Source organism: Panicum virgatum, chromosome 8N, assembly GCF_016808335.1.
Source record: "Panicum virgatum strain AP13 chromosome 8N, P.virgatum_v5, whole genome shotgun sequence".
In the NCBI taxonomy this organism is placed as follows: Eukaryota; Viridiplantae; Streptophyta; class Magnoliopsida; order Poales; family Poaceae; genus Panicum; species Panicum virgatum.
In genome coordinates this window covers 4,025,208-4,040,031 of record NC_053152.1, presented here as the reverse complement: position 1 = coordinate 4,040,031, position 14,824 = coordinate 4,025,208, and the positions used below count along the sequence as shown (strand labels likewise).

General features: G+C 44.0%; 1 protein-coding gene and 1 pseudogene across 2 annotated transcripts; both read right to left on the bottom strand.

Moving 5' to 3' along the window:
• Nucleotides 1–9,151, bottom strand: LOC120686647 (annotated as a pseudogene). Its single transcript, XR_005680289.1, has 6 exons — nucleotides 8,934–9,151; nucleotides 8,634–8,816; nucleotides 7,045–8,112; nucleotides 783–2,934; nucleotides 555–678; nucleotides 1–395 (listed from the first exon to the last, which is right to left on the bottom strand). The product of XR_005680289.1 is annotated as a disease resistance protein RGA2-like (transcript).
• Nucleotides 9,152–13,964: 4,813 nt separating this feature from the next.
• LOC120686631 lies at nucleotides 13,965–14,824 on the bottom strand. The gene is made up of 4 exons (XM_039968841.1): nucleotides 14,793–14,824; nucleotides 14,407–14,659; nucleotides 14,120–14,317; nucleotides 13,965–14,039 (listed from the first exon to the last, which is right to left on the bottom strand). Exons 1-4 carry the CDS (start codon nucleotides 14,822–14,824, stop codon nucleotides 13,965–13,967), a joined length of 558 nt encoding a protein of 185 aa, XP_039824775.1.

The following is a 14,824-nucleotide window of genomic DNA, read 5'->3' as shown; positions in this document are numbered from 1 at the left end:
AGTTGAATAATAACTAAATAAACCTTGTATATGTTCCATACGAAATGATTTCGTAGTGTGCGCAGGCGCAGAGAGCAACAATTAACTAGTGGGAAGTAAAGAAAGCAAACAAATAGATTAACTGAAAACAGTCTTGTTTTTTTACAAGCACTTGCATTGGCAGATGGTGCAAGTCTGGACTCCTCGCATCCAATGACTACTGGATCTGTCATTACAATCTTGATGTTTCATTTTGTTGCTGGTGCCTGGTATATCTGCCTCCTAAGAGTTTTGTACACGCTCGATACACTGCTGGTTCGGTCCATTCATCCGAACTGGAGGCGATGTGGGCAGCTTCCCTGCAGTGCAGGCACGCTCGACGCAACCAGGAAATCAAATGGCGATAAGCAATGCACCTACACGGATCCCCCATATATGTTAATCAAATGTCAAGGATGGGGCACGCTGAACATTTGATCAACGTGATGAAACAAATTCTCTTTTGAAACTGCACATGCACTCAACTAAAATATTCTCAAAATGGAGGAAAGCAATTGTTATGTAAGCAAATTAACCTGAATCGGAGGCAGAGGGGCTGACGTTTGTCAGCGGATGCATTTCGTCCTACCATGCACTCATCTTCAATGGTACTTGTTTTGTCGCAAGCATAAAACTTCTGGTCGATGCGTGCCGCTGATGCTGCAGATGGAACATTGCATAGCCAAGGTAAGAAAACAGACCAAGCGAAACAGAATATCTGCAATTAAAATATACTAGACGAAGCAGTTGCGGTGTTAATTTACCTTTGGCAATAGCAGAGCGGCTGATATTTGTCTCCAAGTGGAAAGGATGCCTCGTGTAGAGCACGTACCATTTCCTCGGAACACCTTCATCATTTGCATATGCCTTAACTTGCTGGATGTGTCTGAACTTGTCCCACTCAGGACCAGTTTGCCCTGCTGCTATGGAAGTGAGCAGCGATAAGCTGCAGTACAGTAGCAAGTGCGTTGGACTTACATCCTGCAGGTATCTGGGGACTGTTTCCATGGCATGATCCTCCAGGTTGAGTGCCCGTAGTGCAGGCATGCCCTCCAATACCTTCATCTTAGGGCACTTGACGATGACGAGCTTCTGTAGTTTTGGTAGATTACTGATCCTCTCCAAGTCAGGGTTCCTAAACACATCGAGGCGAACAACAGAAGTAAAGTTCTCCAAGCAGCTTAGCTGCTTGACACCATATATGGCTAATATCTTCAAAGCCCTTGTGTGGAAGGCAAGGCCAGCAGGCATGCGCCTCAACTTGCAGTTCTGGATTTTAAGCGTCTCCAACATGGGCATGGCTTTCACTTGCAGCTCCCACTCCCATTCCACCCACTCGACCAGTCCAACAAAAATCAGCTTACTCAATCTGGGAAATGAGACCCCTACCTGGGAATGGTTGTGGCAGTGATGGTTCGGTTGTAGGAATTCAGGCCCAACACGCTTGATCGCTGGGGCACGAACAATCTGTAGGAGTTCCAAGCAGGGGAGCTGACACAAGCCATTAGGAAGCTCCGTGCAGCTGGCCAGGTCATTGATCGTTAGATTCCTCAAGCTCCCAAGGGGCACAACTGCTGTCGACATCATCCACATTGGGAGCCGCTGACCAAAGTACCCTCTGATTTTGAGGTTTTCTAAGCCAGACGGAGGTTGGAGCTCATTAAATACCTCTTCAATTTGTTGCTGCTGCTCCTCAGGAATGCCTTCTTCATCTTTTACCAGCTGGCCATCATGTTCAATTCTACTTGTGCATTCTAAGAACAGACGGCTCAACCGCACCTTGTCACCAATCCTTGCCTTTTTTGCAAATGAGGATGATGACACATTCTCTAGGCCACTTATATCAAGGTCAGCTAGTTGGCAGAGGGGTCCCAATTCTTCAATACTGCACCAATCACCATCCATGTGCGCTGGAAACCCATATAATTTCCTTAGATTTGTTAGACCATGAAAATCCTTAGGTATCCGTCTTATTTCTGTGTCACGAAGGTTAAGAAACCTCAAGTGTTGCAGTGTTACAATGGAATTTGGAAGATTTACCAAACTCTTACAACCAAAAAGGCTAATATACTGCAGGAATTTCATCTCACCAATGCTTCCTGGTAGCCTAGATGTATTGGTTCCTTCTATGGATAAATACCTCAAGTGTTTGAGTTGATTCAAATATTCAACTAGTGCATCAAAATTTGCTTCTTGTACATGTAGTGTCCGTAAATTTGAAAAAACAAGGAATGAATCACCAGGCTTGATTTTTATAGGCCCCACTGATAATAGTGTTCTTAGTGATGTCTGTCCTTGTAATGAATACCACTCTAACTCATCTGATTCTGATCCTCTTGTTTCCAGCGATAAGCGAAAATACTTTTGTGAATTGATTTTGTCAGCAATATTAGTTTCCCTGTTCTGTGCTACTAGTGCTTCATTTCTAGCCAAGTACTGAGCAAATGAGCGGACAACATCATGCATATTGCAAACTGTTTTATCAACATAGCGTATGTCAGGCTCAATAAGGTTCCTCTGTATCAACTCATCGTAGTACTCTTTTCCTATTTCCTCCAAGTCACGTGAGGTTCCATGAACAAATCCTTCACTAATCCACATGCCAATGATCTCATAAGCGAAGAACACTCTGCTCTTGGGAAGGAGTGAGTAGTGAAGAAAGCAAGGCTTCAAACTAGAACATAAATCTTCATAGCTAAGATATATTGCATAGTTCAGCTCTTCAGGCATTTGGGATACTGACCATATCGAGTCATTTAGGACATTTTTCCACTCCCGTCTCCTTGCTGTTTTTTGACGCAAGAGACCTCCCATTACTTTCACAGCAAGTGGTAAATAATCACATTTTGTTATAATTTCCATTCCAATATCCTTGAGCAGTTCAATCTGGTCTTCATCATTTCCGTTTCCAACTACCTGCACAGTAGCCAGGCCAATAAGTAGTTTGTAAAGTATCACTTATGCCAGAGCGTCATGATATTTTCCTTCATCACAAAATAAATAAAAATGGAGCCTAAGTTTACGACTGTGTGTACAGATAGATGTTAACAAGTAAAAAATGGTAATGACATTCATTCCAAGAGAAATATAACATACTCCCTCCGTCTCAAAATAAATGCAATTCTAGGACCCATCACACAAACCAATGATAAGTGTAAAATTATAAAAATACCATTTATCTTTTGTAAAGAGTGGATGAGGTGTTAGTTGTCTTTTACAAAAATCTTCCGAAAATTGTCTTGTCTTTTATGGTAGGTAGATCAAAGTTCAATTTTTGTGGAACAAATTTTGAACTCTACAGTTGCATTTATTTTGGGATGGGGGAAGTAGTTTTTACCATACACTTATAGAAGCCAGTTAATTATGTCAAAAGTATATACATAACATGGTAGAATAACTTAATGGCAGTTTGAATTTTAAACTACCAGCTCACCACTATCGAATGAATAATGTGTCTTGATCGCACGACATAGCTATTACTATGTGGGATTGTTAGATGTACTGCGGGCAAGGAAACGTATTACTGAAAATTCCATCAATGTCCGCCAGTGTTAGGTATATTGCTGTACGTTTGCAAAATATATTTCGCTATTACAAAAAAGCATATCCACTCATGTTTCACAATATCATGTATATGATGAAAATATAATATATGAACAATAATATACTATAAATGTATAATGCTTCGGACAAACTAATAATTTAAAAGTAAAACTAATTTATTTGACCAAAACATCATATTTTAGAGGCGGAGAGAGTATCAAATTAGCTAACACGTTACTTAATAGTATTTTTGTAGACCACGTGCTTAAATAAGAGACATAAGCCAAGGCACTTCTTATCATAGAGTAGTAAGTAGCACTCATTTCTTTTAGACTAGCCTATCAACCCGTGCTACCACAAGGGCTAATTAGAATTAATATAAAAATAAGATACACACTACTATAATTCTGGATTTTGCGAGGCACTTAAAAAAGGCCTCTGAGGTGTGCACAAAAAATAAACGCCTCTGTTAATGCCCAGCATTAATAGAGGCGGTCATATTTTGTTAACTGAGGCAGCTCCAAAAAATGCCTCAAAAAATTGATTAACAGAGGCGTTCAAACATAACACGACCGCCTCTGTTAATACTACTATTAACAGAGGCGGTCAAACATAACACGACCGCCTCTGTTAATGGACCGGCCCAATCGCAGCCCAATTGAAAAATGCCTCTGAGGCGTGCACAAAAAATGAACGCCTCTGTTAATGCCCAATATTAACAGAGGCGGTCATATTTTATTAACTGGGGCGGTTCCAAAAAAATGCCTAAAAAATCGATTAACAGAGGCGTTCAAACATAACACGACCGCCTCTGTTAATACTCCTATTAATAGAGGCGGTCAAACATAATACGACCACCTCTGCTAATGGACCAGCCCAATCGAAGCCCAATTGAGCCAAGTTGCTGAAAGAAGTATATAAGAAACCCTAACTCCCTCAAACCCTAACTCTCTCTCTCTCTCTTCTCTCACCCTTCTCTCCCTCTCCCGACGCCGCTCGCCCCGCCTGGACATCGCCCCCTCCCATCGCGACGACCCCCCGCCAGACCGTCTACGCCGCCCCACGCCCGCACCCTACACCGCTCCCCGCTAGCCCCCGATGCCAGCCCCCATCCTAAGGCTGGATCCGCGCTGCCTAAGGCCGGATCCGGCGGCGGGAGGCGGCAGCGGCTCGGCGGCGGCCGGATCCGCGGTGGGAGAGGGGCGGTGGCAACGGATCCGGTGGTGGCGGCGGCCGGAGGCGTGCGTGGCTCAGCGGCGCCAGCGGATCCGGTGTGGCGGCGGCGGCGGTGGCGGCTCGGCGGCGGCGGCGACGGGCCGACGGCGCGATGGACTCGGCGGGCTTTTCGTTTTTTTTGTTTTTTCTAAACCATTAACAGAGGCATGCAACAAACGCCTCTGTAAATAGCCATTTACACTGACCCTAGGTCAGAGGCGTTTAGGGTTGCACGCCTCTGAAAATGGATTCTAAAAACCTCTGTAAATATTTTTTTATAGTAGTGACATATTCTAAATATATATTCACTACTATAAAAAATGATTTACTGTGACCTTTTTAAAACATCTCCGAGGCGGGCAGAAACTTCAACCGCCTCGGTTAATGGTATCTATTATCCGAGGCAGTCATTTTTTATTAATCGAGATGATTAGAAAAACCGCCTCTCAAAATGGATTAACCGGGCGGTTGTTCTAAACCAAATACCTCGATATATATATATATAGGGATTGAGACTCACATTTCATCTCCCTCCCTCACTCGTCTCCATCCCGCATAGCGGCGGCGCCCTCCATCCCCTACATCACGCACGGTGACCCCCTCCCCAGCCTCCCTCCTGGCGGGCCCTTCCCCAACCTCCCTTGACGCGCTTTGGAGCCGGCGGGTGCACTGCGCGCTACGGCGAGCGGGCAGCACGCTGTGGCGGTGGGCAGGCACTCCGACCAGGTGGGGCCCCAATGGCGGAGGATCCGGACAACAGGGCCCCCTATGGCAACAGATCCAGCCAGGAGGAGCACCCATGGTGGCAGCAACGGCGCCCTAGATCCCCGGGTCTAGATCCATTGATGGGCTTGAGGGCCTGTAGATGGGCTCAGCAGGCTCGTTGATGGGCTTTTCCTTTTTTTGTCTTTCTTTATTTGATTAACCGTGGCGGGTAGCAAACCGTCTTGCAAAATATTTCATTTATCGTGACCTTTCATCCGAGGCGGTTGTGAAAAACGCCTTGGTTAATCATTTTTGCCCCTATCAATTTAGATTTTTTGTATTAGTGATTCTAAATCTCACATCCTCTTTTATATATTAATATTCTAACACATATTTTGAAACATATATTATCATTATTTAGTTATAGTATATTTCATTTTGCATCACACCTCCATGTGTGTTTGATATATATTTTAATTGAATCATTTATTTATGAATTGATATTTTTATCTCTTCCATCATTCATAAATACAGGATGACACATATCGTGGGTAGTATTTTTATATCAACAATTACATATAATATATTAATAATGACATAAATAGTAATTTAAAATTTTATATTGGTGCACTTTAATACTTTGTTGTAATTATACAAGTTAGATACATATTTAGGGTTACTTTAGCTCTTAATAATAACATAATTGGATAACTATATGCAAATTTTGGGGGTTATTTGCATTATTTTATAATGGCATAGGTGGATAATTTTTGAAGATCAGGAAGTTACTTTAGATTTTTTATATAATGACAGAGGTGGGTAATTTAGATACATATTTAGGGAGTTACTTTAGTCTATTTTTACAATGACAGATGTGAGTAATTTATTAGAAAAGATATCAGATATAATGGCTATTATGATTACAGTTTTCCGATTGATGGTCGGATGTTTCTGATTTTTGCGACAATTTTTAGGATTTCCCTATTTTTTAGAGTGTCCATCTAGGATCCTAAGTGTCTTCACGTGGAGGCTGGTCTCCAATTAGTAATAGTAAGAAAAATCCATCATGTAAATCCTCATAAGTAACTCCCTAACATTCTAAAAATATCATTCATCGATACATTCGGCAGGGTCTAATTATCATTAACAATAGCATCATAACGAATCTTTGTCAGCCTAAATTTGTAATGCATGATAGATACAGATAAGGAACAAGTCATTGTTGTTATGGTGGAGATGGATGCCGTGGAGAAAAACACTAGTATATGGTATAATTTCCTAAAAGTAAATCAGATATAACGTTACCCTAGGATGTCTACATAGTTAAAAAAACAATTATGCACCTCTGGCATTACAAAACTAATCTACGATAACCACCTAAATCATTGACATTACTGATGTAGAAATCGATATGTGCAAAAGACAAAAACTAATACGGTCGGAAGGGATCCAGCTCTTGCTGTTAATATCAGTGCAACTAAGAATCATCGTACATTAGTGTGATGCAGCTGTATGATGAGTGAACTAAGAAAACAATGATTCTTTAATTTATGAGTTACAAACCTTCTTCTTGAGCAACAACCATGCATCTTCGGGATCAAGTTTATTGACATTGTGGTAGGGTTTTGTTGCCATCATCCCTCTTGCGACCACGTCATGTCTTGTGGTGATGAGGACACGGCTACCATGAGCTAGGGCAGCACTGACCAAGGGAGTTTGGAGCACATCCTCCCATACTTGATGCTTCCAAACATCATCCATCACCAATAAGGTCTTTTGCCCATTCAAGGCTTCCTTAAGAGCTCGCTCAAGTGCACCTCTAGTATTTCCAGCAGATTGGGGGTCACCCTTAGCTTCAATGACAGCTCTTCTCAATAGCTCAGTCTCACTGAGGTCCTTGTTCACACTCAACCATATTTTCTTTGTAAATTCTTGTTGGATGAGGTCATGATTGAAAATCTTCTTAGCTAGGGTTGTTTTACCAATCCCTCCAACTCCCACAATAGCGAAAACCAAAAATTTGTTGTTCTTACAATTTGATAGCTCCACTGTTGTTAGCATCTCCACCAAGTGTCTTGTGTCCTCCTCGATATTCTCACCGACCAAACTTGACTCATCAAGGATCCCAGATGTCTCACGACTACCAAGGCGAGAGGAAGCCACCCTCCTGCTACAGTCCGCATATGAATTGAGGTTGATGAAGTTGAAGTCCAAGCTACGTTTCTTGATATCTTCTAACCTCTGGTTAAGGTTCTTGATGCAGCTGCCAATCTTGTAGGTGTGAATGGGATTCCGCATGCAGAAAATAGCAGGGGGTTGAAGCATCCTGCATCATGGCTTGGACCCCGCTCCATGGCCTTGAGCTGACAAATGTCGAGGATGTTGGTGGCATCATACATGGCCTCCCTAAGCTCTAGTACCCATGCTTGCACACTCTGGTCGGTGATGCTCCTCTTGTCAGCATCTAGGAGAAAATTCTTGAGGTCCTTGAGCTTGATGTCCATCTTTTCGATATCTCCGGTGACTCCCAGCAGCATATGCACCTCATCCCTTGCCATCTCCGTAAGCATGTTCTGGACGTAGGATGCCAAAGCATCCAAGACCCCCGCCATGAATATCAGTGTCTGGTTTCTGTATGCAGTACAGAAATTAGAACAAACATCGTATCTGTTTTGCAATTTATTTCAAAATAAAGAATGGTCTTTGAAAGGTTTAATTAATTCTTATACTGTACGTGCTAAAAAAATAAAATATTAAAGGATGGAGAATAATTAATCACTATACCTACAGCAAGCTAGCAATTTGACAGAAAAGATATCAAATTGTACGTGCCAAGGAACGTAATCCACACACCAGAAGGCAGAGCTAACTTGAAACAGAGCAAAAATTGACTCCGATGGGAAGATGGATGGTCGTCTGGTCTGATGAACCTAGCTAGGATTTGCACGCTCGGCGCTGCTTTGTGGTAACACAAGTCATGCCATCGTATACTTGTTTGATGCAAGAAAATATGTCTAATTTAGTCACTACCGTGCTTCACCATTTCTTTAAATTAATCTTACAGCTGAATTTGAAGCACAAAGAATTATATTTGAATTCTTGTTTTTAAATATCGGTAAAGCTGCATGGAATGCCCGAGAGATTTACCATACCTTGATTAGCAGGGGGGAGGGTGCAGTCCAGGATCTTAAGCTCTTTGGTAGTGATCCCCCGTCAGCTTAATTTGAATCCTTTTTTTAGTTACAACAGTGATCTCCCGTGAGGGGAAAAAGACAGATGCTAAAGTCCCATGATGAAGTTTTGATTTTTCTTTGCTTGTTTATACTGATGATGTACTGCATGATGAAACAGATAAATTGGGTCAAAATCGGAGGCCTCTGATTCATCCTGGCCTGACTCAAACGGCACGTACCAAGAGGCAGAACCAAGGATGACAAATTGCACAAACTGACCTGAGGCCGGCGAGTTGGAGGTGGACTGATCTGGCTTCGACACGGTTGTCGTCTGCAGTCACAGCTACTGCTCGACGGAGGTGATGGTGGTGAAGAGAGGTTCACCAGGAGGGCTTTTTGCTCCAACGTGAGGTCGTCATGGCCAAGAAGTACTACTGAAGCCGGCCATGAGTCTGGTAGCTTGGTTTTGCTGGTGGAGTTAAGGATGACTAAGTGAAGATGATGGTGGTTCAGATGGTAGTGGGAGGGTGTGGTAGCCGAGGTGTATTAATAATAAATTAAACGAAGACTGGTTCCACGGAGTAGGAATGAGGCCTTCTCGGAAGATGGCCGGTCCGATTATATGACGCCTTCCTACCTTAGGACAAATATTCTGCAGCCTTTTTCCGTGGCAAGTTCTTTTTCTTCAAATAATATGCTGTCATTGAACTATCAGGTAGCATGCGGTGGTTGTACTCAAGTTTTTTCTAAAAGAAAATTTACTCAAACCTTGTTCCGTGGGTGAATGGTTGAGCTGCCCTGACAAGTCTCCACTACACGATGGCGGCTTACTCTAATCTCCAAGTGGCTGCCAATGGCAGAGTAGTACACCAACATTGGTGACGGAAGACGACGACCAAGGCGAATGGTAGGCTGGCCGTTCCTTGTTCGAGAACGGAGGACCTAGCATTTTCGTACAGGTTATTCAACAATCACCCACTAACCGCGCACCTTTTATGTATCCTATGGTCGCTATTTCGGTTCTTCGGCGGCCTAATAGTAAAGAACATGGCTCATTTGACCATTATTTATGATTTTATTGATTGTATGATAACATAATTAATGGGACTAATAAGTTTGTGATGTTATATTTGTAGGATTTTTAGGTCTCATGGATAAAATCCAATGTGTCCAATTCACCGTCGAGACGCAAAACCATAGTAAAAAAGCAGAGAGAATATTTTTGAGGTGTCCAAATGATCGTCGCGATGAGTTGGACAAGCGGATGCAAAAACAGTTGCACCGGTTTAACAGATGACCGAGCACCGGTCTAACCGATGGTCACCGGATAAACCGACGCAAAGTCATCGGTGCAATGGACAGAGCGCATGAAGACCAAGTCAAGAAATCTCAGTTGCACTAGTTGAACCGACGGTCAAGAAATGGGCGTCGGTGCATTCACCGTACTATTGACCAGAGAGCATGTCAAACGCGCAGAAGCCAAATTTTCAGCACCGGTTGAACCGACGGTGCATCGGAATAAGGCGTCGGTGCAATGACGTCAACAATGCTAGAAGATTAGGAGAAAAACCTCAGTACCGGTTGAATCGACGTGGCGTCGATGCAACGCACCAGTCTAACCGGTGGCCTCTAGAGTACAATGTCAGAAGGCCAACAGTTAATTCAGAGCCGAGTGACCGGTTACACCAGTGCCCTGTCATCGGTTCTTCTGATGTCTACACATAAAAAGACATAACGACTACAAACGGCTAGTTCGAATTGTTGGCCTATATATATGCCATCCCCCGGTCATTTGAAGATTGCTGGAGTTCAGGAACACCCCACACACATCCAAAAACATCTTCAAATCATCTAAGAGCTTAGTTATCATATCTTTAGTCCTTAGCACATCCTTGAGAGTGTTAGTGCTCGGTTAGCTCTTTAGTGAGTGAGATAGCAAGGTGTTGTGCCTTGTAAGCTGGTTCTAGAGTGAACCAAAAGAAGATCTTGGTGCGCCGACGTCTTGGAGCCTTGTTGGCTCGTCGGCAACGTCAACGACCCTCCGATTTGGTGTGGAGTGGCATCGATAACTTTGTGAGGGAGACGTGCAGACCCCAACCCTTCTTGGTGAAGCTCTTTAGTGGAAGGCGGATCAATGTGACCGTGATTGTGTTCACGGAAGAGACTTGATTGCCGTGAAGCGATACTCTTCATGTGTGCTTTAACAATGTGGATGTAGGTGTGTCTTTGTGGCTAACCGAACCATGTGATAAATCCTCGTGTCAAAGAGTTTGGTTTCTATCATCCCTCCTTTAAGCTTCCGCATTTATTTATTGCAATCATTATGTGCTTTTACTTTCATAGAGTAGTATCTTGTTAGGATTGGATATAAGTTGCAAAACTTGTTTTGGGATGAAGATTTTACACTAGTTGAACCATAGTTGCACATATAAATAGCACGTTTTTAGTTTAAGTTTTGTGCAATCTAGTTGGAGCCATAGGTTAAAATTTTAAGTTGGCTAATTTACCTCCTCTCTCTTTTAGGCTAGTGCACCCAATCACTTTCACTGATGCATGCATTTGAAAGACAGATCGATTCTGACCCCCCCCCCAAGTTCTTTTCGGTAGGTATCATCGACAGACTAAGAAGGTGACTTCTGAGGTGTTTTTAGCAGTGCTCTGATCACAGGCTGATCCCGTCAAAAAAAAATGTTTCTCTTTTCGGTTCCTTGCTAGTAGCTTTGCGTGCCAACAACTGCTACGGGACGAACTGCAGCGACTGGCCGGCCACGCTGCCTGCTAGCCTAACTCATCAGTCAATGACTTGGCACGCTGAGGCGACATATTTGTGTTCTTATCTTATCTCTGACGCGGGCTACGCAGAAGACCGAGGATGACCTTGCCCCTAGCTGCACAAGAAACCTTGTCGACCAGTACCCATGCCGTGTGCCACTACCGGAATTCTCTAATTCGCCGTGTGCCCCAAGCACACGGCAAAGCCTAGTAGGAACACAGCGAAGACTTCGCCGTCAGTGGCCGATGGCGAACCCCCGACGGCAGCGCTAGGCACGGCAGAGACCTAGTTTGCTGTGTGCCATCTGTCGCACACACGGCAAACACATTCGCCGTGTGTATCCAAGGGCACACGGCAAAAAAAAGGCCAGACGTCGTGACGCCGCCGGCCTAACGGCGTGACGAAGGACTTCGCTGTGTGCCAGGAAGCAGGCACATGCCGAAATTTCCCACTTTGCCGTGCGCCACCTGGATAGGCACATGGCGAAATCGGTCACGGGGGCCAGCAGCAGAGCTCTTTGCCGTGTGCCCTTGGCTTTGGCACACGGCAAAGTATTTAGGTTCGCCGTATGCCCTTGGATTTGGCACATGGCGAACTATGGTCAGTTCGCCGTGTGCCTGGTCTAGGCACACGACGAACTTGGTGTTCAGGGCTGGCCAAATGGTCACTTTGCCGTGTGCCTAGTCCCTGGCACACGGCAAAGTGACCAAACAAATCCTATTTTTTTTTGTTTTTCATGTAAAAAGGACTCCATATCACAACATATATATCACATGCATTACATATCATAACAAACGTCACAGACATTATATATCACAATATATATATATATCACAACTAGCCACAAATAACATCAAACACATACAGAAGTCCAATGCAAAGTTCTGCAAGTTCACAAAATATCCAGAAGTTCACAAATACATATCCAGAAGTTCACAAGTCCATAAATATTGAAATAAACAAGTTTATGGCTGTGGTGGGTCGTCGAACGGTGGGGCGCCGCCGAACTGAGGCTGGAACAACTGCTGTGGGAGCGTCGGTGAGATGCCCGGCGACAATTCTGGCGTATTCGATGCCGCCGATAGATTCTGCAAAAAAAGTAAGATAGTAAATTGCAGGTGAGACAAAAACCAAGTTCTCAAGTTATAATTCATGAGAGGAGATATGCTACACTCGTTTACTGAAATGCATTGGGACAGACAGAACAGAAGTTCAAACTTTCATTGAAATACCTGATTTCGAATTCCTATGATAATGCATCTTGTAATTCGAGCTTGAAACTTCAGTTTCGAATTTGATTTGCATAACTAGATCGACCAAATTACCGCAAACGAATCCATGAACCTCTTCTATGAAGAAACCTTCGCCAATGATTTTATTTACAAATCAATTTCAACATTTCTATATGTAGTTTGGGATAGTTTAGCCAGTAACTTTTTTCAAAATGGAACCTACTTTAAATTTTCTACGAACTCGGATATCCAAATGAAAACTCCAAATTGAAATTTAGACACACTAGCGCTATTGCAAACGCTTTCCATTTCGCTTACTTATTTTGCCAATAAATAGAGCACTAAAGGATCAGATGTAGGTCCCCTAAATCGTTAAGTGAGTAATGTAAGTCACAATCTCTAAGTCTAAAGTTCTCTAAGTATCTAATACTTCAAAAGAAACTAAAGGGTTTTCAAGATACTCACCGGAGGAGTAGGAGGAGGAGGAGCCACAGGGAATTGCATGGCTGGGATGGGATTACCCATTTGGACAGAAATACTTTGAATATAGTTGTACATCTGGGCCATCTCGGCCGCTTCTGCTCGTTCTCTTGTCGTATCCTCCTCTCTTCGGCTAGTGCTGCCTCGTACGCCGCCTGTTGTGCTTGCATTCGGTGCTACAATAGTTCATGACAATGTTACAATGCAAAGCAAATATATGTACAAAACGAATGAACTATGAATAAATAAGAAATAACCTGAAGTTCCTGCACTTGGAGCTGCGACGCGGACAGCCGTGGGCATATGGCCGGGCTATTGGCCGTGCTCCTCGCTCGAATATGAGAGAGGGTAGGAGTGCTGGCCGTGTCTAAAAGGCCGTCACCAATGTAGTAGCGCCCATGTTTCTTGCTCCTCCCACCCTCATAATGACTTCTGCATCAAGGGGCTGGGTCCTCGGATCCCAGTCTGCCCCATGGACCTGTCTTCCCATCTCTGTGTACGCCTGGATACGACTGTGGACGGACGGGTTGCTGTACGCCGAGGGCGGGTCGTCAGGGTTGTAGGTGACGTTGGATGTCGCATTGCCCTTGCGGGCCAGAGCCCATCCCACGAACGGGTTGCACTCTTGGCCTTCATGTGAGGACGACTGTTAAAAAGGAAGAAGTTGATTACAAATTATGCTGAATTGAATGTTAGATTAGAGAAATGAGTCTGTGTAGTGTGTACCCATCTAGCCCTGTACTTGTCGTTGTTGAGGCTGCCTTGATGGTGCGCTGGACCTAGCATCAGCAATCGCCACTGCCGGGCAGCGTCGTGCAAAGCCTGCTACTCGGGGTCGAACCACTTGTCCACTATGCGCTCCCAGCACACGGTGTCATTATGACACCACCACGCAGGGACCTACACGTGATCAAATGCATGACATGTAAGAAAAGAGACATTTATCGATGTTTTTCATCTTATAATAAATTTGAACTTACCTGTAAATATTGCTCTCGGGTCAGCTTCAAATCCCTCGCCTCGGACTTCCCGATCTTCTGCTTTAGGAAATGTGCACAATAGTTGATGACGCACTGGACTTGCGCCTCATAATGCATGTCCTTCACGAGTTTAACGCATCGATTGTGAGCCACAATCGCCGCCCGCTCCTCGTATCCCTCATCACACCTGTAAAAATCCTGCATATAAAGACGATGGATCATGTCATCATTAACAAAATGTTCAATAAATGTGAAGTATTCACCATTTTTTGCCGGGAAAAACTTACCCAGAGCTCGCCCTTTACCCGTTCCGCCTTGTTCTCAAAGGCTCTGCCGCTCCAATCCAACTGATCGTTGTTGGCGGCGATGTAGTGGTCCCACGTCCAGGCCGGCTCGTACCGTCCTTGATAGTGGACCAGGCCTGGGAAGTGCTCCCTGCACAAAAGACCCAGGATGCTATTGACCTTGCGTTTGTGAGCACCGCCACTGAGGACAGTCCAACTCCTGCAAAAGTGATTAAGAGAAAATATTAGTTTGTACCTTGATTTTCGAGTTAGGAAATGAAAAGGTAGTAATAACATGTCAAATTACTTACATATCCCCGCACGGTTGAATCAGCGGGCGCAAGGAAACATGTATCGGCCTATCTGGGAGTCACAAGGGACCTCGCAACCAGACAGCCGGCGTAGAGGTATCCTCGGCCAT

Coding starts and splice junctions, on each gene's coding strand:
- LOC120686631 (XM_039968841.1), bottom strand. CDS start 14,824: ATGGCCGAGGATACCTCTACGCCGGCTGTCTG. Junction 14,318..14,406: donor GGGTAAAGGGCGAGCTCTGG/GTAAGTTTTTCC, acceptor CTTTATATGCAG/GATTTTTACAGGTGTGATGA. Junction 14,040..14,119: donor CCCGAGAGCAATATTTACAG/GTAAGTTCAAAT, acceptor GATCACGTGTAG/GTCCCTGCGTGGTGGTGTCA.